Source organism: Sus scrofa, chromosome 1, assembly GCF_054392235.1.
Source record: "Sus scrofa isolate SSC_HxYL_T2T_F1_AM1 chromosome 1, Sscrofa_HxYL_maternal_Yorkshire_Landrace_v2.0, whole genome shotgun sequence".
Classification (NCBI taxonomy): Eukaryota; Metazoa; Chordata; class Mammalia; order Artiodactyla; family Suidae; genus Sus; species Sus scrofa.
The window spans coordinates 171,555,174-171,583,042 of NC_139383.1; the positions used below are offsets into that span (position 1 = coordinate 171,555,174).

The window sequence follows — 27,869 nt, forward strand, 5'->3', positions numbered from 1 at the left end:
GCAATGCCGAATCGTTAACCCACTGAGAAAGGGCAGGGATCGTACCCGCAACCTCATGGTTCCTAGTCAGATTCATTAACTACTGCGCCACAACGGGAACTCCCCCAAATACACATTTTTGAAGTCCTAATTCCAATACCTTTGAATGTGACTGTATTTGAACACAGGACTTTTAAATAAGTAATTAAGTTAAAACAAAGTCATTAGGATGGGCCTTAATTCAACATGACTAGTGTCCTTACAAGAAGAAGAAAACTGTGTAAGACACTTACAGAAGGAAAAACAGGTAAAGACACAGGAAGAGGATGACTATCTAACAAGTCAAGGAAAGAGGCCTCAGAAACAAACAGTCCTATAGACACATTGAATTTGGCCTTGCAGCCTGCAAAATTGTGAGAAAATAAATGTCTGCTGTTTGAGTTTCCCAGTCTATAGTACTTTTTTAGGGCAGCCTTAGCAAACTACAACAAGGTACTTAATGAACTTTTTGACTGATAGAATAAATAAATGCATAGACTTTCAGAAAAAAATTAATTTTTAATAATTGTTAAATTTCGTCATGCAATAATAATCAAGCTCTGATGATGAAACTTGGTGTGGTCCCCCTAATGGCTAGTTAAAATGGTTTCACGCCTTCCTTGGTACTAAAATATCTTTTTGAAAATGTGCCGAACACTGTAGACCCAATAGAATCTAGCAATGATCATATATATGGAGTGTTATTTGTTCATTTTAGTTGCCTGCTTCTGTACCAGTGATTATTAGATCCTTAATAGAGGTCAAGGCTTTACTATGGAAAATAATAAATCAAACCAGGACTGTGAGACTATTCAACTACTTACACTCCTGAGAACCATCAAATATGTTGTGACCAAGTTTTATTTTCATAGAAAATTCAGTCCTTCCAATTATACATAAATAAAAATTTATGGAGTGATAGAGGAATGAAAGGCTTAGGACAATCGAGGTACAATAGAAAGATGATTAAGACATTCATGCATGTTTGTTGTTGCTAAAAAAATCCTTCAATTATTTTATAGCCAATGAGTATGCAGAGGTTAAAAGATTAATGACTATATAAACATTCAATATACCCTTTATTTTGAAAGAAGGAAAACTTGTTTAATATTATAATCTTGTATATGGAAACTTCCCCATTTGAAAAGCTCTGAATAACCACAACAACCTAGTTACAGAGTGGTATATTTCTAAAGTTCTAAACTTTAAAGTTAAATGAGTCAGATAGCCTATAGCAATAGAATTCACATTGAATGGCATTGTTTACTGGAAATGTGTGAGGGGCAACTGATGCCAAAGAATATTATTTAATTGCCAGAGACCTAAAATCTGTTATTAATCTTGTTAGAGGTTCTTGAGTCTAGTGTTAGAATCATCTTGTTTATACAACATCCCACTGATTAAACCAGACAGAAAATCTATAAATAGAGTAATGTACTTGCTTTAGAAGATTGTAAGTTTATCACATTTGTAAAGGATAATTAAATTTGAAGCACTAATCTAAAAACAAAAAAGTTAAGATGTCTTTTGTTCAATACTGGAGGGGCTGTTAAAAAATCAAAGGAGAGTAAGGCAAACAATGAATAAAACCAATGTATTTTCCCCTCATACAGTTTAATAAAAGTTTTCTATAAAGAGTCCAAATGCCCAACATTTATTATATGTTAAAATCTAAAACAACTCATTGAAATGCTTTTGCATAAGAACTCCATACACAGTTGACTATCATCGACTTGTTCAGAAATACTTAGTTTTTTCTCAGTCCATTAACTAATAATTATATCAACATGCAAAATGATGGTGCATATAATGACAGAAAAGTTAATGCATCAAGGTGGGAAATGCAAATATTAAATAGATATGTCGAATAAAAGAATGAAAAACCTGGTTTTAAAAGAAATTACCATTTAAGATCACTTTTGAGTTTTCAAGCTGACATGAAATTTTGAAATCTAATTCAAATAACATAGATGATGCAACATCGTCTAGGCATATCCTGTTTTGCATCTCAGGAAATTTAGAGCATAAATCACCATGGTATTGACCTGTTGTACACTGACTTGGGAAACTTTTTGGCTGCCCTAATGTCTTCAAAATAAGTTGCAATAATTTGTTCACATATCATGCTATCCTTGACCCAGTCAATATTCTGGCAGCTAAATGAATACATGATCACCTGTTTTTATCATCTCCATACTAGTTCTCTCAATTTATAAAATCTATAGGATTAAATCACCACACTATCAGCTCTCAAATCTGTATCACAGACTTCACCTCTATATAGACACAGAATTAACTAGCTTATGTACCTCTCTACCTGTTAAGAATGACACATAGACACATCAAACTTAACATGTCCAAATCTGAATTAATCATCTCTTCTCAAATTGGCTGCTACACTTGTAGGGTGATGGAACCTCCAATCATCCTGTAGACCAAGAGAGAAACATGGATTCCTCCCTGACTCCTTCCTCCTCACACTTTTCACATCTAAGAAATCATCATATTGCAAATTATATGAATAATTACATGTCATTTTCTCTCTAATCCTATTATCTAGTTCTGTTTACCTACCAACAACCTGACCTTAAATCATATCTATGTGAATAGAGTTCACATCTTCAGGTAATTATTCTTTATCTGTATAAGAATATCTTGAAAGAAAGGAATATAACTTATTTACTTAACTTCCTCCTGAAGCTGTTAACACAATGCCTAGCTTATCATAGACAGGAGATAGTGAATGAGTCAATGAATGAATGAATCAATGGCTTAAGAAGACTCAGATAGTTGCAGTAGATGATATCATGTAACCTTCCCTTAATTTCTTATAATAGACTTAGTTTTTTCTCTAAATTTTATGAATATTTGCCTAAATTCACCCATTCAAGCCTGCCTAGACCTAACCCAAAACACCAGAAGATACTGTATTATGTAATAAATTTCAACCAGATGAAAATTATTAGAATAATTGGTAAGCTAAATACTTTCTGGTAAATTGTGCTGACTCATCATTCTAATTAATTTCAGAGTCTCATTTTTTTATTTATCCATTTTGAGAGGAAGCAAATACTTTTGATCTGTATTTGGTTCTTCATTTAAATTTTTATTTTAGTCCTTCCTTTTAAAGATTGCAAACACTGATTGAAAAAACATCATAAATATTGTTATTGAAAATTCACAAAAATAAATAGGTATAAAATAAAAATAATTGATGTTTCAAATGATTTTTTTTTCCTTAATGTTTGTAGCATTTCTGCTTCCAGTGTTACAGTTTGAAGCTGAACTAAAATTTTGGGACACTGTGTCTCTGGAAGACCTCTTCGGCTGAAAAATTACTATTGCTTTTTCAGTGATCAAGTCAGTCTCAGGGCTATACCTACATTGAACAGAAAGATGTCTGTTAAAAATCTATTAAAAATGTTTCAAGGTGGTTAACCTGGGTAGGTGTGGAAAGCAAATCTACTCCATATCCGAAATATTTCAAGTAGATTTGCAGCAGGTTCCCTCAGAATCCACTGCTGCCCACATATCTTGGGCCCTAGTTCATCTTTGCAGATGATTACCAGCCGTATTTTCTATCTTCCACAACAAATAACATACCAACAAAAGACAACCTAATTGAGTCTAGAAAGAAAACACTCCTTCTATAAGAAACTTCTTGTTATATACATTTTAAGCTAAAGAACATATCCTCTTAAAAATTTAATAGCTATTTGGAAAGTGTTTTAGAAGGTACTAACCTGAACTAACTGGCCAAAGGGTATGGCTTACTGAAGTTAAAGAAGATACTGAATATTTCATTAGCACCACAATTTTTTAAGTTATCATTTTGATTAAGTTTTGTTTACTATATTACAGCTATTTTTAAGACAGACTGATTTTTGCAGACTTATTTCACCTCTTAATAAGTTGGCACTTAAAAGGTTTACATTATCTTGCCACACTTTGGCTCTTTCTTCTAAAAAGAATTCAAGAGTGTAAAGGTCAACAGGAATCTTAGTTGTAATCCATTTTGTAGGTATAGACATTTATTTAATAGCATGAAACCAAACTCCCTAAGAAAGAGAAATGGCTGATGGCACAAGGTAAATGATCTAGCCCCCAGGATCATAATTTGCTGAGATTTAACCTGACTTGAGTTTCTTGCACTTGGGTTATTATTGAAACTTCAAAGTAGACTACCAGAGTTAGGCTGCTTATTATTTAAACAATAGCTCAAAGAGAGGCAAATCTCCCTTTCCTTGGCTCTTTGACAAGCTGTGCAACTACTGAAAGAGGGCAGAGCAGAGACTGTGACCAGGATGTCTCTCCTGGGCATCATCCACAGTGCATCACCTACAACCATCTCTTTACATGAGGTTGTCCAGGCCGCCAAACTTAAGAGCATGGAAACCTACATTGTATCACTCTGCCCTGGGCCCATCTAACTGGACCTGGAGATGGCACCTGACACGTGATGATGAGCTACTCCATGTGCTGGCCTATGGCATGCTGTGGCATCCAGTATAATATCCATAATATTCTTTATGGATATATTCTTATAACTTCACTGTAACATGATATTTCTGCTTCTCTTCTTTACAATATTAGACAAACTAAGGTAAACAGAAGTTAGTTATTTTGCAATCTCTTAAAGTCATTGAACAGCCAAGATCCTGATGGATAATACTATACAAAACTATCAACTTTATATCATCAGATATAATCAAAAGCAGGGAAAGGACACAAATACCTTCAGAGGCACACTATATGAGAAAAAACAAATTTGTAGAATCAGAAATGGAGGAATGCTCTTTTATGGCAATATTTATTTATTATGATTTTACTTAAGTAGAAGTTCAACTATAATATCCAAACAGATTATTGATTAACAGAAAAGTTGGAACAGGAAATGGCAGAAGTGCCTTTCAATTTACAAGCACTTAGGAGACAGGATTAAGATGGTGGAATAGGACTGGAGCTTAACTTCTCTCATAAAAACAACAAAATTCCAACCAAATTCTGAACAACCTTCAACCAAATGGAATGGAAACTTTCAAAAAGATATCCCACTCCAGAAGACAAAGAGGAGGCCACATCAAGAGGTAGGAGGGTTGGAGTTCCCATTGTGGTGCAGTGGTTAACGAATCCGACTAGGAACCATGAGGTTGCGGTTCGGTCCCTGGCTTTGCTCAGTGGGTTAAGGATCCGGCGTTGCTGTGAGCTGTGGTGTAGGTTGCAGATGTGGCTCGGATCCCACGTTGCTGTGACTCTGGCGTAGGCTGGCGGCTACAGCTCCGATTCAACCCCTAGCCTGGGAACCTCCATATGCCGCGGGAGCGGCCCAAGAAATGGCAAAAAGCCAAAAAAAAAAAAAAAAAAAAAGAGGTAGGAGGGTCAAGTACATGATATAAGCAACCACATACCTCCTGGGTGGGAAGCCCACAGAGTGCAAAGTAATTGTATCACAGAGACTCACCTACAGGAGTGAGAGTTCTGAGCCCTATGTCAAATCCCCATGCCATGGAGCATCTGGCACTGAAATCCAGTAAGGCTTGTGTGCAGGAGCCCCATGGGACTGGAGGAAACAGAGACCCCATTCTTGAAAGGTGCACACAGACTTCCATGTACACTGGGTCCCAGGGCAAGGCAAAGGCTCCATAGGAATCTGGGTTGGACCTGACTGCAATTCTTGGAAGATCTCCTGGGAAAACAGGGGTGAATGTGGCTTGTTGTGGAGGAAGGACATTGGAGGCAAAGCTCTCGGGAATATTCATCAGTGTGTGTTTCTCTGGAGGTGGCCATTTTGTGAAAATCTGTCCCTACCCATCAGCACTGAGAAGCCCCAGGCCAAACAATAATCCAGGTGGGATCACAGCCCCACCCATCAGTAAACAGCCTGCCTAAAGACCCCCCCCCAGGCACACAGCCACCTCTAGTCTCACCCAGAGACAAAGCCCCACCCACCAGAGAGATAGGAAACAGCCCCACCTACCAGTGGGCAGGGACCAGCCCCTCCCATCAGGAAGCCTATGGCAAGCCCACTACCAACATCATCCACAATGGGGGCCGACATCAGAAGTAAGAGTGGTTACATCTCTATTGTTTGCAAAATGGACACCACAAAAAAAAACCTATAAATATGAAAAGACAGAGAACTATAACTCACATAAAGGAGCAAGAAAAAACTCCAGAAAAAAAACAGATAAATGATCTGGAGATTCTCAGCCTCTAGGAAAAAGACTTTAGACTAATGATGCTGAAAATGATGCAAGACACTGGAAATAAACTGGAGGCAAAGACTGATAATTTGCAGGAAACATTGAGCAAAGATATACAAGATTTAAAACTTAAACAAGCAGAGATGCAAAATACAGTAACTGAAATAAAAAATTCATTAGAAGCAACCAATGCAGAATACAGGAGGCAGAAGAATGAATAAGCAAGGTGGAGGACAGACTAGTAGAAATCACTTGTGTGGAAGAAAAAGAGAAAAAAGATTGAAAACAAATGAAAAGAGTCTCAAAGAACTCTGGGACAATGTTAAATGCACCAACATCCATATTATAGGGGTGCCAGAAGGAGAAGACAGAGAAAAAGGGACAGAAAAAATATTCGAAGAGATAATACCCGAAAACTTCCCTAACATGAGAAAGGAACCACTCACTCAAATCCAGGAAGCACAACAAATACCATATAAAATAAACCCAAGGGAGAACATCCTGAGACACATATTAATCAAACTGACCAAAATTGAAGACAAGAGAAAATATTGAAAGCAGCTAGGGAAAAGAAACAAATAACATATCAGGGAACCCCGTAAGGTTATCAACAGATTTTTCAGCAGAAATCTGCAGGCCAGAAGGGAGTGGCATGATATACTTAATGTGATGAAAGGAAAAAAACTCCAACCAAAATTAGTTTACCCAGCAAGGCTCTCATTCAGATTTGCAGGAGAAATCAAAACCTTCACAGATAAGCAAAAGCTGAGAGAATTCAGCAACACTAAACCAGCTCTACAGTAAATACTAAAGGAACTTCTCTAGGCAGAAAAGAAAAGGCCACAACTAGAAACAAAAATACCGCAAATGACAAGACTCACCAGTAAAGGCATATATGCAGTAAAGATAGGATATCATCCATGCACAATTATACTACCAAAATCAGAAATCATGAGAAGATGAGGGTACAAATATAGGACACTGGAGATGCACTTGCAATTAAGAGACCAACAACCTAAAACAATCTTGTATATATATATAGAGACTCCTGTACCAAAACTTCAGGGCAACTGCAAACCAAAAATCTACAATTGGTACACAAACAAATCAGAAAAATCAACTCAATACAACACTAAAGATAGTCATCAAACCAAAAGAGGAGAGAACAAGAGAAGAAGGAAAGAAAAAGGAACAACAAAACCAAATCCAAAACAGTTAATAAAATAGCAATAAGAACATATATATCAACAATTACCTTAAATGTAAATGGACTAAATGCCCCAACCAAAAGACACAGACTGGCTGAATGGATACCAAAACAAGATCCACATATATGCTGTCTTCAAGAGACCCACTTCACTTCTAGGGACACACACAAACTGAAAGTGAGAGGATGAAAGGAAAGATTCCATGCAAATGGGAATCAAAAGAAAGCTGGAATAGCAATACTCATATCAGATAAAACAGATCTTAAAATGAAGACTATTTTAAGAGACAAGGAAGGACACTACATAAAGTTCAAAGGATCAATCCAAGAAGATGATATAACAATTTTAAATATATATACACCCAATATATGATCACCACAATATATTAGGCAACTGCTAACAACCTTAAAAGGAGAACTTGACAGTAACAGAATAATAGTGGAGGACTTTAACACCCCACTTACAGCAATGGACAGATCAACCAGACAGAAAATCAACAAGGAAACTAAGACCCTGAATGAATCATTAGACCAGACGGACTTAAGAGATATTTATAGAACATTTCATCCAAAAGCAACAGAATACATATTCTTCTCAAGTGAACACAGAACATTCTCTAAGATTGATCACATTATGGTCTACAAATCAAGCTTCAGTAACTTCAAGAAAATTGAAATAATACCAAGCATCTTTTCCAACCACAACACTATATGACTGGAAATCAACAAGAAAAAAACTGCAAAAAAACACAAACACGTGGAGACTAAGCAACATGCTACTAAACAACCAATGGATCACTGAAGAAATCGAAGAGGAAATTTAAAAATACCTAGCAGCAAATGACAACAAAGATACAACACTCCATAACCTATGGGATGCAGCAAAGCAATTCTAGATGGCAAGTTTAGAGCAACACAAACCCATCTCAGGAAACAAGAAAAAGCTCAAATAAAAAACGTAAATTATAGCTAAAGCAGCTAGAGAGAGAAGAACAGACAAGACCTAAAGTTAGTGGAAGGAAAGAAATCATAAAGATCAGAGCACAGATAAATGAAATACAAATGAAGAAAACCATAGGAGAGATAAATGAAACTAAAAGTTGGTTCTTTGAAAAGATCAACAGAATTGATAAACCCTTAGCCAGACTTATCAAGAAAAAAAGAGAGCAGACTCAAATCAGTAAAATTGGAATTGAAAAGGGAAAGGTTACAACAGACATGACAGAAATATAAAGGATCATAAGAGATTACTATTTGCAACCATACACCAATTAAACAGAAAATCTAGAAGAAATGGACAAATTCTTAGAAAAGCACAATCTTCCAAGACTAAACCAAGATGAAATAGAAAAGATGAAGCAACCAATCACAAGTACTGAAACTAAAACTGTGATTAAAAAACTTCCAACAAATAGGACCAGATGGCTTCACAGGCAAATTCTGTCAAACATTTAGAGAATAGCTAACACCTATCCTTTTGAAATTGATCCAAAAAATTGCAGAGGAAGGAACACTCCCAAACTCATTCTATGAGGCCACCCTGATACCAAAACCAGACAAAAATACCACCAAAAAAGAAAACTAAAGACCAATTTCACTGATGAACATCACTGCAAAAATCCTCAACAAAATACTAGCAAACAGCATCCAACAATACATTTAAAGGATTGTACATCATGATCAAGTGGGATTTATCCCAGGGATGCAAGGATTCTTCAATATCCTCAAATCATTCAATGTGATATACCACATTAACAAACTAAGGAATAAAAACCATGTGATCCTCTCAATAGACGCAGAAAAAGCCTTTGACAAATTCAACACCCATTTCTGATAAAAACTCTCCAGAAAGTAGGCCTAGAGGGAACCTACCTCAACGTAATAAAAGCCACATATGACAAACCCACAGTGAACATCATTCTCAATGGTGAAAAGCTGAAAGAATTCCCACTGAGATCAGGAATAATACAACAGTGTTCACTCTTGCCACTACTATTCAACATAGTTTTGGAAGTCCTAGCCACATCAGAGAAGTAAAAGAAATAAAAGGAATCCAAATTGGAAAGGAAGAAGTAAAACTTCACTATTTGCAGATGACGTGATACTATATCCAGAAAATCCTAAAGATGCTACCAGAAAACTTTTAAGAGGTCATCAATGAATTTGGAAAAGTTGCAGGATACAAAATTAATACACAGAAATTGTCTGCATTTCTATATACTAACAGCGAAAGATCAGAAAGAGAAATTAGGGAAACAATCTCATTTACCACTGCATCAAAAAGAATGAAATTCTTAGGAATAAGCCTACCTAAAGAGACAAAAGACCTGTACTCTGAAAACTATAAGATGCTGACAAAAAAAATCAAAGATGACACAAAGAGATGGAAAGATATACCATGCTCGTGGATTAGAATAGTCAATATTATCAAAATGACTATACTACCCAAGGCAATCTACAGATTCAATGCAATCCCTGTCAAATTACCAAGGACATTTTTCACAGAACTAGGATAAAATATTTTAAAGTTTGTTTGAAAGCACAAAAGACCCAGAGTAGCCAATGACATCCTGAGAAAGAAAAATGGAGCTGGAGGAATCAGGCTCCCTGACTTCAGGCTATACTACAAAGCTACAGTCATCAAAACCATAGAGGTACTGGCACAAAGACAGAAATATAGATTAGTGGAACAGGATAGAAAGCCCAGAATTAAACCCATGCACCTATAGTCAACTAATCTATGACAAAGGAGGCAAGAATATACAATGGAGAAAGGACAGCCTGTTCAATAAGTGGTGCTGGGAAAACTGGACAGCCACATGGAAAAGAATGAAATTAGAACACTCCCTAACACCATACACAGAAATAAACTCAAAATGGATTAAAGACCTAAATATAAGACCGGATACTAAAAAATCTTGGAGCAAAAACTTAGGCCAAACACTCTCTGACATAAAGCACAGCAACATCTTCTCAAATCCACCTCTTAGAGTAATGATGGTAAAAACAAAAATAAACAAATGGGACTTAATTACACTTAAAAGTTTCTTCACATCAAAGGAAATGCTAAACAAAATCAAAAGACAACCCACAGAATGGGAGAAAATATTTGCAAGTGAATTGACTAACAAGGGATTAATCTCCAAAATTTATAAACACCTCCTACCGCTAACTACCAAAAAAACGAACCCCATCAAAAAATGGGTAGAAGATCTAAACAGACAATTCTCCAAAGAAGACATACAGATGGCCAAGAAACACATGAAAAGATGTTCAACATCATTCATTATTAGAGAAATGCAAATCAAAACCACTCTGAGGAACTATCTTACACTAGCCAGAATGGCCATCATCCAAAAGTCTACAAACAATAAGTGCTGGAGAGGGTGTGGAGAAAAGGGAACCGAACTGTAGTACACTGTTGGTAGGACTGCAAATTGGTGCAACCGCTGTGGAAAACAGGATGGAGATTCCTCAGAAAACTAAAAATAGAATTACCATTTGATCCAGCAATCCCACTCCTGGGCATCTATCCAGAGAAAACCATGACTTGAAAGATGCATGTTGTCCAATATTCATTGCAGCACTCTATACAATAGCCAAGACATGGAAACAACTTAAATGTCCATTGACAGAGGAGTAGATAAAGAAGAGTAGAACATATACACAATGGAATATTACTCAGCTATTGAAAGGAAAGAAATAACGGCATTTGCAACATGGATAGACCTAGAAATTATCATGCTAAGTGAAGTCAGTCAGACAGTGAGGCACCAACATCAAATGCTATCTATCACTGACATGTGGAATCTAAAAAGAGGACACCATGAACTTCTTTTCAGAACAGATACTGACTCACAGACTTTGAAAAACTTATGGTTTCCAAATAAGTAAGTTTGGGCAGGGGGGTTGGGATGGAAATGCTATAAACTTTCGTTGTGATGATTGTTGTACAACTATAAATGTAATAAAATTCATTGTGTAATTAAAAAAAACAAAAAATAAAAGCACTTAAAATTCAGAAGCAATTAAAATTTAATTAGGGAGTTCCCATCATGTGCAGCAGAAACGAATCTGACTAGGAACCATGAGGTTGTGGGCTCGATCCCTGGCCTTGCTCAGTGGGTTAAGGATCCAGCGTTGCCGTGAGCTGTGGTATAGGTTGCAAACATGGCTCGGATCTGGCATTGCTGTGGCTGTGGGATAGGCTGGCAGCTACAGCTCTGATTAGACCCCTAGCCTGGGAACCTCCATATGTTGTGGGTGCGGCCATAAAAAGACAAAAGACAAAAAAAAATTTAATTAGGAGATTAAATTTATAAGAAATTGTCTGAGACTATGTCCATGACACATAGAAAACTCTAACTATAAATAAATATTAAATTTTTAGAATATGTATTAGTTAAGTAAGGCATTATCTCCCAGCCAATGCAAAAAAAGGCTTTAAATACCCTCCTCTTCTTCTCCCACATGCCAAATTTAAGTAAAATCCATTAAAAATCAAAAACTACATTTTCCTAAATGTCTTACTGGGACAGAACCACATCAGGTTCCTTGCACAGGAGAATTCATCTATCAGTTTTGATAAATACCATGCTGCAAACCTCCAGCTCTCCATTTATACATAAGCAAACAAGCACTTTTGGGTATAGAACTGTAAGCTACATGTTACTAAGCACGAAATGACTAACTAGTACTATTCTGGACTATTGCTGTGCTGAAAACAGGAGTTTAATGATACATGAAGTATCACAGAGTGTTTGCATGCCAAGAGGAATTGTTTTCAGTGCCTACAAAAATAAGAAATCAAATTTCATAACCAAAGTGTCTTTGAAAACTGCTCCCATGATCACAGCGTGGCAAAAAAAAAAATGGATTCTGAGTAGTATGCAATTCCCTAAAAGACTATAGAAACATAAACATCTTAGGTTCAGAAAATATAAAATAAATACACCTAATGCCTACATAGCCTTTACTTCATGCAAGGCACTAGTCAAAATGCTTCATATGTAAATACTGTAAGCTTTGAAGTTATTATTATTACCATTATAACTTTAGAGAGAGGAAATTGACATGTAATTAAAAATGTTTACCCATACACATAAAATAAAGTTATTATAATAGACCTCATTAGCAGTATATTATTTTAAAGTGTTTTTAGGGTTACTGAGAATTTACTGATCTGATAAGAACTATATGTTTTCATTTTTTTTTGTCAAAATGTGATGACAGAGATTTCAGAAAAAAAAAAAAAGATTCTGGTTTCACTCAACAGGTCTGCTGGGTTGGCACCTACTGCCCATTCTATTTCCTTTGTACTCTTTATGCCTTGGTTGTCCATTGACTGTTTCTTGGTTCTCTTTCAGCCACTTGACCACTTCTCAGACTCCATGTGAGTGGTGAAAATAGCCCAGCAGACCTCTAAATACGGGGAGCTTAACCGACTCAGGGCCCCAGCTACTGTTCTCTGAAATCTGTTGTCACACTTGCTCTAAGATCAAGCTTCCCACAGGTGCTCCCAGCCACTCCCTATACACAGCAGGGATGCTGAATCAGGCCCATCACTGGGAGTCATGGGACACTTCTGAAAGGTAGGTCTAGCTTGAGGGTTACCCAATACTCTTGCCAACCTTCCTCAGACTTCATGGCAGGTCTAGGATGCTTCCACACAGCCTTTCTTCCCTCTCTCCTCTCTCAAGATCAGGCTCTTTTTGTGATTTGTCTGTTTTTTTCAGCTGTTCTAGGCTCTCTCTCCATTTTTACCCCCAGTCTTTTCCTCAGTAAAATCAAACGCATTCAATCCTATCTTCTTTCCAGAACACCCAGACTAATAGTCTCCTTTACCTATTTTTATTTTTACATTTTCTATTAAGTAAACATGTTCCTTATGATTCTGTTCATAATTCCCACTTTCTCCCAGTCTACTAGAAGCCTACAGTTTTCAATACAGCCTATATCCACTACAACCAAAATATGTGTCATTATACCAGATTGTTCTTTTTGGCTCTCTACTCATCTTTGCTAAATAGATATTTCCATTTACATGTCTCAAAAACACTTCAATTTCAAGATTTTAAAAACTAAATGTATCTTGTCTCTTAAAAGGTTCCTTAATCAGTGTAACAATCATAATTTAGTACAGAAAACAGACATACTCTCAGTACATCTAGTTGAAGGGGACTTGATATGGGAAATAGGTGCTTACAAAATTTTGAAATACTTATAAACCGTCAATTATTTCATTTCATTCAAATTTTATACCACTTGAGCTGCAATCCACAGATCAGGAGATACTGCTGGACTTGAGATTCCTGATTCACAAAGAGGGTGACCTGAAGGAGTCACCTTGTGCCAAAGTTGACATCTGGCAGATCCTGCTAGCCAGCTGCTGGGGCTCCAGGAGAAGGGCTTCTGTCTCATTTATGTTTTCCAAATCTCTTGAGAATATATTTAATTGGGAAAATATAACTCACAGACAGAATTCAGACAGCAAGGGAATCTGGGCAAGGTAGATTTTAGCTTTCTGAGCTCCAAACTGAAGGAAGTTGAAATGGAGACTGAGAGAGCCAGTCAACGTGCCTACCAGATTAATGGCACCAATATCCACACATTCACCCAGGCAAAAAAATGGAGGGCATTGAGAATTCCTTTCTTTTCCTCATTCCATTCATGACTGATTGGTAGTCTTATCCATAGCAGAACAACTATTGGTTTACCTCTGGTCTTCACATACTCTTCTTTGGGCTGCTGTAATAGTATCTTAGTAATTATCTAATAGTATCGTAAATTCTTACCTTTACCCTGTATAATTCCATGCTGTGTTTTCCTAAATCTTATCATGTTATCCCTTTAAAGAGTCTTGAAGCTCTTTATCCTGCAGGTAATGTGGGCCTCATTCAAAGTTTTTAAATGTCCTTAACAGAGTCCAAGGAAGTGAAGTTCTGATCCTCAGCTTGACATGGAAAGCCCAAGATGACCTGCCCCTTCCTACTATCTCCAGACTTCTCTATGCCTCACCCTTGTGGGCTCCAGCCATGCCAAAGTATTTGTCATTCCTCAAATTTGAAATATCATTTAATACAATCTGATTTTGCAGAAGTTATTCCATCTACCTTAAAATCTAGCCCTCCTCACTGCTCTCATCCAGCTATATCCTATCTTCTTCCAATTCCCTTCTCAACAAAACTGTCCAGTAAACAAGTTAAGGCCAACCCAAGCAGAGATTATTTCTACTAATTGCTATTATTACATCACTGATGACAAAGTGTAGGAATTATTATCTTGCAGTTTAGTCCCCTCATTTAGATTATATCTACACTGAAGTTCCTCAATGGCAGAGCACGACTTATTTGCTTCTATTCCTGAAGTAGAGTAGGTGCTCAGTAAAATACTAGTTAATAGAAGGATTAAAATAAGAAAGGAAAATTAAGTAACCAGGAAGGGATTTAAGATAAAGCCATCAAAATCATATACAGGCTATTATTATAAGCCAAATGAGAATGATTTTTTTAAAGAAAAAAATTATAATATTTTGAAATAAATTCCTATTTCACAGTATAAATTTTATAAAGATAATATTTTAATAATACTTTATTAGGATTCAAAGTATTTTAATGAAAGTTATTATGCTTAGTGTTACCTAATTTTGAAAAATTTGAAAACAAATGAATGCTATACCAAAATTAATGCAATAGAGAACATGTTTTCTATTAAAAATAATTATGAACACAGATTTCAATCTAAAAATGTTTATAGTCCTCGCAACATTATTTAGAGAACTTTTAAAATATATCATAACGAATATTACTTGGCCGTTAGAAGGAATGAAAGAATGTCATTTGCAGCAACATGGATGGATCTAGAGATTATCATACTAAGTGAAGTAAATCAGAGAGAAAAAGATAGATATCATATAATATCACTTAAATATTGAATCTAAAAACTGACACGAATGAACCTATTTATAAAACAGAAATAGACTCACAGATTTAGAAAGCAAATTTATGGTTACCTAAGGGGAAGGAAGTGGACAAATAAATTAGGAATTGGGAATTAACAGATACACACTATTATGTATAAAATAAGTAAACAGGGATCTACTGTATAGCACAGGAAACTATATTCAAGACCTTGTAATAACCTATAATGGAAAAGAATCTGAAAAAATATATATAAACATATAACTAAATTAATTTGCTATACATCTGAAACTAACACAATGGTATAAATCAACTACACTTCAATAAAAATAATAAAATATATGATAAATATCCTAATCTAAAATGAAAAATCATTTTTATTTTATGACAGACAATAAAATGCTTACATTAACACATGATTACATAATCACTAATAATCTACAAGAATTAGACACGAGATACATTTTTATAAATAAGGATTCTATTTCATGTTGCACACAATAATCATGGAACACTTTTAAATTAGTAAGAATTTTGTAGTCAGAATAATTTACTACATGAATGTTTCCCAAACTATATGTTCCAAATCATATTACCTTTAGTTCTTCTGTAATGTGACATTTTATAGTCCGAAAAATCAGCATCTACATGAAATCATGCAACCCAAGAACTAGGGTTTAGAGGGGTTACACAAAAAACACTCATGAACTTCATCAGTGACATTAAAAAAGGAAAGGAACCTAATGAAAACAATAGGAAAGGACTTCCTCTCATGGCTCAGCAGAAACAAATCTGACTAGTAACCATGAATACACAGGTTCAATCCCTGGCCTTGCTCAGTGGGTCAAGGGTCCGGTGTTGCTGTGAGCTGTGGTGTAGGTCACAGATGCAGCTTGGATCTGGCGTTGCTGTGGCTGTGGCTGTGGCTGTGGCTGTGGCTAGCAGCTACAGCTCCAATTTGACCCCTAGACTGGGAGCCTCCATATGCCTTGGGCATGGCCCTTTTTAGACAAAAAAAAAAAAAAAAAAAAAAAAAAAAAACACCACAATAGGATACAATTACACATGTTTAATAGTTAAAAATACATAAACCAGAAAAAAAGAAAACCATAACCTACAACAAATATGGCACTGTACCTAGAAAAAGACTTGCATGCAGTTTGCTTAAGAAAGTGAGTTTTAGCAGAGTTATAGCTGTGAGTCATTATAAAATGATAAAGGAAAGCGTGCCTAAAATCTCACAAGATGTTATAACACCAAATTGCTGTGCATCATAACACATGCCATGGACTGAGGTAGCTGGTAAATGTTCAATGTGTGTGTCTTGTATCTTGGATCAGCTGGGTATAGGTTTCCACATTCACATAGTGTTTATCCAGTACAAAACTATATAACAACAAACACAATATTTGCATTGTGCTCAAAATGTTTTCTGATATCTCAATCAAGTTAGGAACAAATTTGCATTTTCAAAACGATTGTTACAGCAGAATTGAGTGTAATAAGTACTTGAAAAATAAGTGAGATAAAACAGGTTCTATGTGTAGAAAATAAGTGTATTAAGTAATATCGAAATTTTTTTCTAGTAAGAAATTTCAGAAACTTTACATGCTAATGTAAACTCTGAAACTCTAGGAAGGCAATGAGTTTGCAATGTTTTCCAGAATTCTTTGACCTTTTATTCTGTGGTGGGAATAACATTTACATCTCCTAAAAACAATATTCTGTGTAGTATAGTTTGATAAATACTCCTCTTGAACAATAGTTCATATTTATTATTATAAAATGTAAAATAAGGATTATTCTCATAAGAAAAATATATTCTGATCTAACTCAGTTTTGTGTGTACTTAGAAAAAAGAAATCTGCAATAAATTTTTAAAAATACCATTAATTTGTCTGGCACTGCTGATTGTATTTCTTCTGGCTCCTATAGAACTAACCTATGCCAGACAATTAAAATTCCTCCTTGGAGATGACAAAATGTTGTCTTTTCAGCATGATTAACCATATTAATCAAGGTATAAATCTATAGCAAATAATTAAACTTTACATTTTAAATGTATATGGTTTTCTATGATTTAACTATGATCATACTATCTGTAAATGAAATACCTTATTTTTTTTTTTTTGGTGAAAAGCCAAAAGAAAAGAATTTTGTTTTCAAATACTAATTTTATCTATTACATAATTATATGAACTATAATATTTTCCACATAACGATGATTATGCTTTCACAAATATAGGGAAAGAGTATTCTGAGCAGAGGGAATAAACTCATAAGAAAATGTCTAGTGTGCATGCAATCATGCATGCAAGTTTGATTGCAAGGAAGTTTCCATGATGGAGAATAGTAAGGAGAGAGTTTGCTAAGAAGAAAAAGAGGAGTCAGACCCACTGGTAGAATCAAAGGTATTTCACAAGTGACTTCATGTAGGAATTTTTGAGAAAGATGGACAAGGCAAAGATACTCTAAATTTTAAGCCTAAGAAAATGGAACAAGGAGTTCCCAACCTGGCACAGCGGAAACGAATCCGACTAGGAACCATGAGGTTATGGGTTCAATCCCTGGCCTCACTCAGTGGGTTAAGGATTCGGCACTGCCATGAGCTGCAGGGTAGGTCACAGACACGGCTCGGATCTGGAATTGCTGTGGCTGTGGCATAGGCTGGCAGGTACAGCTCCAATTAGACCCCTAGCCTGGGAACCTCCATATGCTGCGGGTACGGCCCTCAAAAGACAAAAGATTTAAAAAAAAAAAGAAGAAGAAAAGAAAATGGAACAATTATGGCACCAAGAGAAGTACAGAGCACAAAGTAAAAGCTGGACTCGAGGAGGAAGTCATACAGAGTTGACTTAATTCAACAAATTTCTTCCCTACTATGTACTTACTAGGTATTTCACCCCTCACACAAACCCAAAATGGGGGAAAGATAGGATTTTCATGTAATTTGAGTTTGCTGCTTATAAAAAGCTCCCTTAAAACATTTCAAAGTTAAGGTAATTAATGTTAGCTGCTATGACAGGTAAACACCAATATTTCAGCAGCTTAATGCAGCAATATTTATTGCTTGCCTGGATCACAGTTCAATGTCCTTGATAAGCTGGGGTATGTGCTTTGCGTAGTTATTCAGAGGCTCAGGCTCTTTCCATGACATAGTTCTGACGTCTACAACATGAAGTTTCAAAGGCATTCTACAGTCATCTGCCAAGAGACTGGAGGAAAAACTTGGGGAACCTCATGAAGGGGAGAACAATAGTCTCACCTCTACCCACATTCCATTAACTAGAATTTAGTGCCAGCCAATTCCAGGGAGAGATGGAAGACATTAATTTAACTCAATACTCAGGAATAATACTTAATATTGCTTCTGTCACAAAAGGGAAAGAAGATAAAGCCCTTACTTAAATAATTGGGTAATTAAAATTAATTTTGAAATAATTCTTTCTTATTTTTCCTTTTATCAGTAGCCACAAATGACAACGGAGCTAAAAAACCAAAAATAGTCACAGAAGAGGAAAAAAAACTACATAAAATTTCATAACCTGGAGTTTAGTCAACTTGAAAACTATCAGAGCTCCCATTGTGGTTTGGGGGGTTAAGGACCTGATGTTGTCTGTGAGGATATGGGTGTTTTGGGTTCAATCCCTGGCCCATCTCAGTGGGTTATGGATCTGGCATTAACACAGCAGCTCTGATTCAACCCCAGGCCTGGGAAGTTCCATATGCTGCAAGTGCAGTCATAAAAAGAAAAAAAAAAGTATATTTTCATAATCTTTCAAACTTAGCTTTAGCAAAACATTCGGAAACTCTGATATATAACTAGAATCCTCTCATCTTAATAAGTACAGTTGCCAAGGTATGTGTGAATTTAATCTAGAAAACCTTCAACTAATGAAGTAGATAGGTTACATTTAAAAAAAAAAAAACAAAAAAGAATTCCAAAATCTCCACATCCTAGCAAACACTTATCTTTTTTTTTTTTTTTTTTTTGATAATAGTTATCCAAACAGGGGTGGGTTGATATCTCATTGTGGTTTTGATCTTTTCTTCCCCTGTTGATTAGTGTGTGGAGCACCTTTTCACACATCTGGTGGGGCCATTTGTATGTCTTCTTTGAAGAAATGTCTACTCAAGCCATTTGCCTATTTTTAAATTGAATTATTTAGTTTTTTATTATTTGGTTGCATATTGTGCATATTAACCACTTACCAGATAGACGGTTTACAAGAATTTTCTCCCATTCTGTAGATCACCTTTTCATTCTGTTGCCTGTTTGCTGTTCAGAAGCTTTTTTGTTTGATGTAATCCCACTTGTCTATATTTTGGTTTTGTTGCTTGTAATTTTGGTGCTAATTCCAGGAAATCATTGTCAAGACTACCGTCAAGGAATTGTTGCCCAATGAGTATGAAGTTTCAGTTATGCAAGATGAGTAAGTTCTATAGATCTGCTGTACAAATGCCTATTATTAATAATACAGTATTGGGCACTTTAAAATATGTTGTGGAAACACCGATCTCAAGTTAAGTGTTATTCTATCTCACACACACACACACACACACACACACACACACACACACACACACAAAACCCCACAAAAATACAGGGAAATTTTTGGAGGTGATGAATAAATATGCTTAGTACCTTGATTGTGATGCATTATGAATATATGCATGTGTTCAGAATCATTAAAATGTATGTCTTACATATGGCCATTTTTTGTATACCCAATTATCCTTAAATGCTTCCTTATTCAATTATTCTTTAATGCTTAAAAAAAAATCTGAGTATCGCCTAGTTATTGATCCTTTTCTGAGTTCAGAGTAAACACAGTTTACATTAATTCTAAATAGTTTTTTTTTGTTTTGTTTTGTACACATAGATGGCATATGGAAATTCACCAGCCAGGGACTGAATCCAAGCTGCAGCTGTGGCGAAGGTCACAATGGCTCCTTAACCCACTGCCAGAGTAGGAATCCCAAATTCTAAATAGTTTCCAAATATTGTAAATGAAAATAAAATTTTTTCCAGTTACAGTAAAAGAGATTCTGCAATGCAGAAATAGCAGGTATTAGTGCATAAGAAACAAACTCCTTCTTGAGCCCTCTGATAAACTATAGCTACCTACTTAGTCTTCCATCTATAACATAGTCTCTTGTATTATTAAATATTCTCCCCATATTTCAACTACTTTAAATGGGAGCATGACTTCCTTTGCTCTAAATTCAAAGAAACTGAGGGGTAAATAATTCAATAGCCTGGCCAAAAAGGCAGTGTGTATCTATTTCAGGACACACACACACATCTCCTTTTAAGTAGTAATAAACCTGGGTGCCTCAAAAAAGGGCTTGTTGTGATATAAAAGAATGTCCTCTAGAAACCAAGCTGTTTTCCTTGAAAACTTGAAAAGGGAAATTCAGTGTATCACAGCCTGCTTGTGCCTCCTGATTCTACACGCTTCTGCATCTGAATCAGCGCTGCCCAGCAGTTTGTATCTCTGGAACATAATCGGTGTCTCACAGACTCCCCAGGACTTGGATTGGTCAGAAAGAAGCAGAGGAGGAGCCACTGTGCACATTTTTTTTTCCCCTTCACACACCATAAAAATCACAGAGGCAACTAACACTCACAGCAAAGCTTCAGGTTGGGAACTGATTCTCTCTGCGAGGCAGCTGATCTGAGCATGCGCACACAGATTCATTCTTCTCCCAATAGCACAGCAGCCGCTAGGAAAATTATTTTGAAAAGACCTGAATGCATTAAGACTAAAGTTAAAGTGGAAGTGAGAACAAAATATCAAACAGCAGACTCGACAGAGAATGAGCGTCTTGAAGCCTAAGATTTCAAAGTGATGCTAATCAGAGCCCTACCTGAAAGAGACTAAAAACTCCATTTCAAGCTTCGGAGCATGTGATATTTATTCACAACAGGCATTCCAATTTCAGCCTCATAACTTTCAGACAGATAAAGACTTGGAGAAAATCGCTGAGGCTACCTGACCCAGGAGCTTAAATCAGGTCAGAGGGGATCTCAACCCACCTGGCGCAGGATGAACTCAACCCATCACCATGGAATGCATACTTCTCTCCACTTCTGGAACCGCAGCACCTACGGACTGCACAGCAATGCCAGTGAGCCCCTTGGAAAAGGCTACTCTGAAGGAGGATGCTACGAGCAACTTTTTGTCTCTCCTGAGGTGTTTGTGACTCTGGGTGTCATAAGCCTGTTGGAGAACATTCTGGTGATTGTGGCCATAGCCAAGAACAAGAATCTGCATTCACCCATGTACTTTTTCATCTGTAGCCTGGCTGTGGCTGATATGCTGGTGAGCGTTTCCAATGGGTCAGAAACCATTGTCATCACCCTATTAAACAGCACGGACACGGACGCACAGAGTTTCACAGTGAATATTGATAATGTCATTGACTCAGTGATCTGTAGCTCCTTACTCGCCTCAATTTGCAGCCTGCTTTCGATTGCAGTGGACAGGTATTTTACTATCTTTTATGCTCTCCAGTACCATAACATTATGACAGTTAAGCGGGTTGGAATCATCATCAGTTGTATCTGGGCAGTCTGCACGGTGTCGGGTGTTTTGTTCATCATTTACTCAGATAGCAGTGCTGTTATTATCTGCCTCATAACCGTGTTCTTCACCATGCTGGCTCTCATGGCTTCTCTCTATGTCCACATGTTCCTCATGGCCAGACTCCACATTAAGAGGATCGCCGTCCTCCCAGGCACTGGCACCATCCGCCAAGGTGCCAACATGAAGGGGGCAATTACCCTGACCATCTTGATTGGGGTCTTTGTGGTCTGCTGGGCCCCCTTCTTCCTCCACTTAATATTCTATATCTCCTGCCCCCAGAATCCATACTGTGTGTGCTTCATGTCTCACTTTAATTTGTATCTCATCCTGATCATGTGTAATTCCATCATCGATCCCCTGATTTATGCACTCCGGAGCCAAGAACTGAGGAAAACCTTCAAAGAGATCATCTGTTGCTATCCCCTGGGTGGCCTCTGTGATTTGTCTAGCAGATATTAAATGGGGACAGAGGAGACTTATAAATGCAAGCATAAGAGACTTTCTCCTTACACAGTCTGGACAATATGCTTCAACAACAGCATTTTCTTGTAAGGCATCAGTTGAGACATTCTATTGTATAAATTTAAGTTCGTGATTCTGCTCAGTCTCTGTGTATTTTTAAGGTCTTGCTACCTTTTGGCTGTAAAATGTTTATCTATACTACAGGTTATAGGCACAATGGATTTATAAAAAAGAAAAAAGTCCTTATGAAAAGTTAATTAATGTATCTTGTCATTCGAAAGGATTTGACACATTGCTTGTTTTAGTAAAATGGAAATCACAGTTTCATTAAATATATCCTAATAAATGGTTGCTAATATTACACTATACAACGCTGAAGTGTAGAGGTTTGATTCTAGCATTGAGGGGAGAAATACTGAAACAAGTGTTTAATCATTAAAAAATAAGCTGAAATTTCAACTAATTTAATAAAACATGCTCATTCTCCCTGTGCAGAAGGAGAAATGAAGCTTCTACTGGGAGAAAAACAGTTACTAAAAAAAAGTGGGGGGATATTTTGAGTTTGAAAACTATGTTTCTCAAAGACAGAGATATTAGTTTGCCCAAGCAAACTGTCTGATATTCCACACAGGCAACTGTTTGGGAGAGAAAAATAGCAGCTATGGGTACTGAAGTGTTCTGGGAAACCTAAGAGCATGGCAAGCTAAACTCATATCAAACTATTCTAACCACCCCCTAATAAAAACAAAGGTCTTTCTGCCCCTTTAACCAGGGACCCAGAGTCTGCTAAAATGTCCAGAAAAGGTGGTGCTACACTGGAGTCTTTCTCTTTATTTTTTAAAATTTTATTGGAATATATTTGACTTACAAAGTTGTATTAATTTCAGACATATAACAAAGTCAATCAGTTATACATATATTCACTGGCTCCTACTTTCTAAAAACAACCTACAAAATCAGTATTGAATTCTTTCACTTTTCACATGGAAGTGACTTGCTATAGTCTTATTGCTTATTTTCTGAACAGAAGTTGAAATACTCATTATCAAGGATTTTAGCTTTTAAAATTAAATCTATCGCACAGGTATTTTCAGGCAATATTTGTAAGATATGTAAAATAAGGGAACTTCTGATGCTGGTACATGACAAGCAGGAAGAAAGGTATTGCCCAAACCCCAGAGGACGACATGACACAAATTAGCCTTCCACAAGCATACTTTAGTGAGTAAACATTTGTTTTGCTCCAAATTGGCTACTGAGCAATACAACCTGTACTTTTCAACTTGCATGTACTTTAAGAGAGAAAATATATTAGGCTGAGGATTACCAGTAAACCATCCTTTGATTTAATTTATAGTGTCCTCAAATCCTCATGGTCTGAGATAAAGTGCAAAGGTATTTCTTAATTCAAATCTAAATGCTTTACATATATTGACAGCCAGTCGAGAGTAACACTTTCAGCATTTATGTGGGAAGATTACTTGAAAATGTAATGGTGAAGTTAAAGTTTACACAAGAAAGGTCGTACTGAAGCTTGATTACCGCAATTCCTCTATTTTACACTAAGTGTGAGGATTTAAATAAAGACTAAAATAACAGAACCCAAAGTTGTAGCAGGACGTAAAAAGTGTTTTTGTCTTTGTTACTATTCCTTTCCATTCTTTTATGTAGTAACTTGAGGAATCCCGGCGACTGGGGATACAGAAGAGAAGATGAGCATTTTCCGTGGGGTCACCCTTTCCAGTCCATTCTATTTCTCCATCCAGGGTCATTTCAGATGCTGCTTAGAACCAGCCCAGTTCTCCCACAGAAAGGAAATCAGCCTCCCTCACCTTGACTTTCACAACTCCTCCAAGAGCAGTTCACAGAGATGGGATGAGTGTTAGTCATGAACCTGAGTTCCCTGCCACCCTCCCCTATCTGCCCAGGGCACAGTATAAGGCTTCAGTTTCTTTAAGGGCTAAAACCATATCTTACGCATTTTTTCCTGTTCTCCAAACAATCTTCTATTATGTTACTTCCTCTTTCTCTGGTAAAACCAAGATTCTGCCATCATCATCACCCAAAGTACACAGTCTACATTAGACTTCATGCCTAGGTTGTTGCACATTCTATGCATTTTAGCAAACGTAGAATGTCATGTATTACAGCACCATACAGAAGGGTTTCACTGCTTTAAAAATCCTCTCTGCTCCACTTATTCATCCCTCTTTCTTTCCTAACCCCTGGCAACTAGTAACCTTTTATTGCCTCCATAGTTTTGCCTTTTCCAGAATGTCCTATACTTGGAATCATATAGTATATAACCTTCTCAGATTGGCCTCTTTCACCTGGTAATATGCGTGTAAGTTTCCTTCACATTTTTTATGGCTTGGTAGCTCATTTCTTTTTAGTCCTGAATAATATTTCATTGTATGGATGTAACAGTGTATTTATCTATGTAGCTACTGGAGAATATCCTGGTTGCTTCCAAAGTTTGGCAATTATGAATAAAAAATTATGAATAAACATTTGTGTGTGGACATAAGTTTTTAATTTATATCAAGGAGCAGGGCAGCTTTTAAAAACTTCAGTATAAGTACTGCGACACATGTGTCTATTCTTTAATATTGGTTAGTTAGCATATACATTATGCTGGTCTGGTCTATGTATTTCAAAAGTATCTGGTAAGAAGCATCAGATAACTTTATTGAAATTTTCACCAGAAAGTCCAATTAAAGTATATCAGAAATGGCTTTTCACTGGTGAAATGAGTGATTTTCAAGACTTACTGTTGACTTAGTTGTACAGCAATCACCATAACTCATATGAACAAGGTTTGCATTTTGCATTTCTGCCCACTCAGCAGCTAGCATGACACTTAGACTCTATAAGTCCCAAACTCCAGAGAGTCTCCACCTGCTTCAAAAAAATCTCTGTTGGGAGTTCCTACTGTGGCTTAGTGGTTAACAAACCTGACTACTATCCATGAGGATAGAGGTTCAATTCCTGGCCTCACTCAGTGAGTTAAGGATCCAGCATTGCTGTGAACTGTGGTGTAGGCCAGCAGCTGCAGCTCTGATTCACCTCCTAGTCTGGGAACTTCCATTTGCCACATGTGTGGCCCTAAAAAGAAAAAAAAGTTTCTATTGCCCAAACTAAATATTTTGAAATTACTAAAACACTTCTAAATAATTACTTGATAACATGTAAATAAGTATCAACTTCTGGCTTATATTATAAGGAATATAAAAACAAGAATATTTAATATGTTACCAACTATCTAAAGAAAGTACCCCTAACCTACTTATATTTCTCCTACATTTCACTTTGAATAATTCACAAAAAATCAGTAGTCATCATTTCTGGGTAATAATATTAAGGGGCATGTCTACTTTCCCTATTGAGTGTGTTTCTATTATATAAATTTACTGCAATGAACATGTTTAAGGTTTCTTTTTTTTTCATTTTTTAAAAAGCACACACAAGCATTACAATAGAAGATGGCTGATGGAAATGTAATTGCCAAATTACCAATGATTTGTGGAGCAAGAGTTAGTTTCAAACAAGAGCAGATCTTAGGTATCATCTCATCCAACACTCAGAGATACTGTCTAATGTCACGTGTGAAATCAGTGGCAGCATCAAAACCTGAAACCCCAGTTCTTGACTCCCATTAAGGTTTCCCTGTACCAAATTTTATTAGCCTTCTTCCATAAACAAGCATGGTTTTCTCAGTCATATAGACCTATGACTGAGTTATGGGTACACCAATTTTATCTGTGAGATTTTGTTGAAGTTAGTTTTCTTATTGTTAAATATGCATGACAATCTCTGCCTGATGTTAATCTTCAAGGGACAAAAGACGATGATAATATCAAAGATGAAAGTTCAACAAAACAGTGCCCAATCCACATAGGTGCTCAATAATAACTATTGGTATTTATAAGAATAAAATTAAATGAATAAAACCATGCATGAATGAAGACTAATTTTGCTGTTACTCAACATTATTAATAAATATATATAGGGTTTAGTTGTGTATTGTTTCTTAAACTACATTTAATAGTTTCCTTGACTTTGACAGAAGTTTTTGTATAAATGGATATATTTAAACAGAGTAGATCCACAGGCATACCTGTATTATATATTTTTTTCTTTTAGGACTACACGCCATGGCATATGGAGGTTCTCAAGCTAGGGGTCCAATTGGAGCTATGGCTGCCAGCTATGCCACAGCCATAGCAACACGGAATCCAAGATGCGTCTGCGACCTACACCACATCTCGAGGCAACGCCAGATCCTTAACTCACTGAGAGAGGCCAGGGATCGAACCTGCAATCTCATGATTCCTAGTTGGATTCATTTCCACTGCGCCACGATGGGAACTCCAGGATACCTTTATTCTAAGAGGGTAACTTTTTATCACCAATTGTGCTAATTGTTTTAAAATTTTCAATGCCACATTCAATACTGGAAAAGCCTACTTAGATAACATGCAAACATAAAAAATCCACTCACTTCTTCAAAGATTGATACTCATTAAACTTTATGCCATCAATTTGTGGTGGTACAACAATAATGTTATTTAAGTTGATGTTGCTGATATTAAAGGTAAATTCTTGAGGAGTTCTTTCATGGCACAGCTGATTAAGTTTCTATCATTATCACTGTTTGGGTCACTGCTGTGGACTTGGTTCAGTCTACATCCTGGGAACTTCCACATGCCATGGGCACAGAAAAAAAAAAAAAAAGGTAAGCCCTTGAAAAAGAACCATAAATGATTTATAGTCACATCTTGATGCTCACCTATTAGTTCATCATGTATTGATCAAAGCCCTATGTGCTTGATTAAAGGGTTTGGAGTTTGGACCAGGGGAATATTGAGTTCAAATTTCGGGGAGTTTGCATTGGGGCTCAGCAGTAACAAACCCAACTAGTATCCATGAGGATGTGGGTTCCATCCCTGGCCTCACTGAGTGGGTTAAGGATCCAGCATGAGCTGTGGTGTAGGTCACTGATGCAGCTTGGATCCTGCCATTTCTGTGGCTGTGGTATACTCCAGTGGCTGCAGCTCCAATTCAACCCTAGCCTGGGAACTTTCATATGCCACATGTGCAGCTCTAAAAAGCAAAAGAAAAAAGAAAAAAAAATCTCAGATTTACCAGCTCTAGAACTTTGGGCAAATTTCCCAAGCACCTATAATCTAATCTTTGAAATAAAGATATTCACAATCTAATCATATATTGAATGATAAAGTTTAGATAATATAAAATTCCTAGTAGATTGAAAGGATCTAGTCCTATATATAATGCTTGTCACTATAGATATCTATGACTTTAATGATCTGTCAAATTGTGCTCAAAAGGTTATCGGAGCATAGACCCTAGAAGAAGTTACATGGTGATACTCTCTTGGCTACCCTCACTTCCCTAGCATGGAGAGACAGGAATCCATTTCAATCTGTTTTTACTACTATGTTTATTATTT

General features: G+C 36.5%; 2 protein-coding genes across 2 annotated transcripts in view; one reads left to right on the top strand and one right to left on the bottom strand.

Annotated features, from left to right (window-relative positions):
* LOC110261667 (glutamate decarboxylase 1-like) overlaps positions 1 to 27,869 on the bottom strand; it is a 161,398-nt gene that overhangs the window by 124,277 nt on the left and 9,252 nt on the right. The window lies entirely within an intron of this gene.
* On the top strand, positions 20,865 to 22,976 carry MC4R (melanocortin 4 receptor). The gene is given in 1 exon segment (NM_214173.1): positions 20,865 to 22,976. A coding segment is annotated over 1 exon segment (999 nt). The 5' UTR covers positions 20,865 to 21,397; the 3' UTR covers positions 22,397 to 22,976.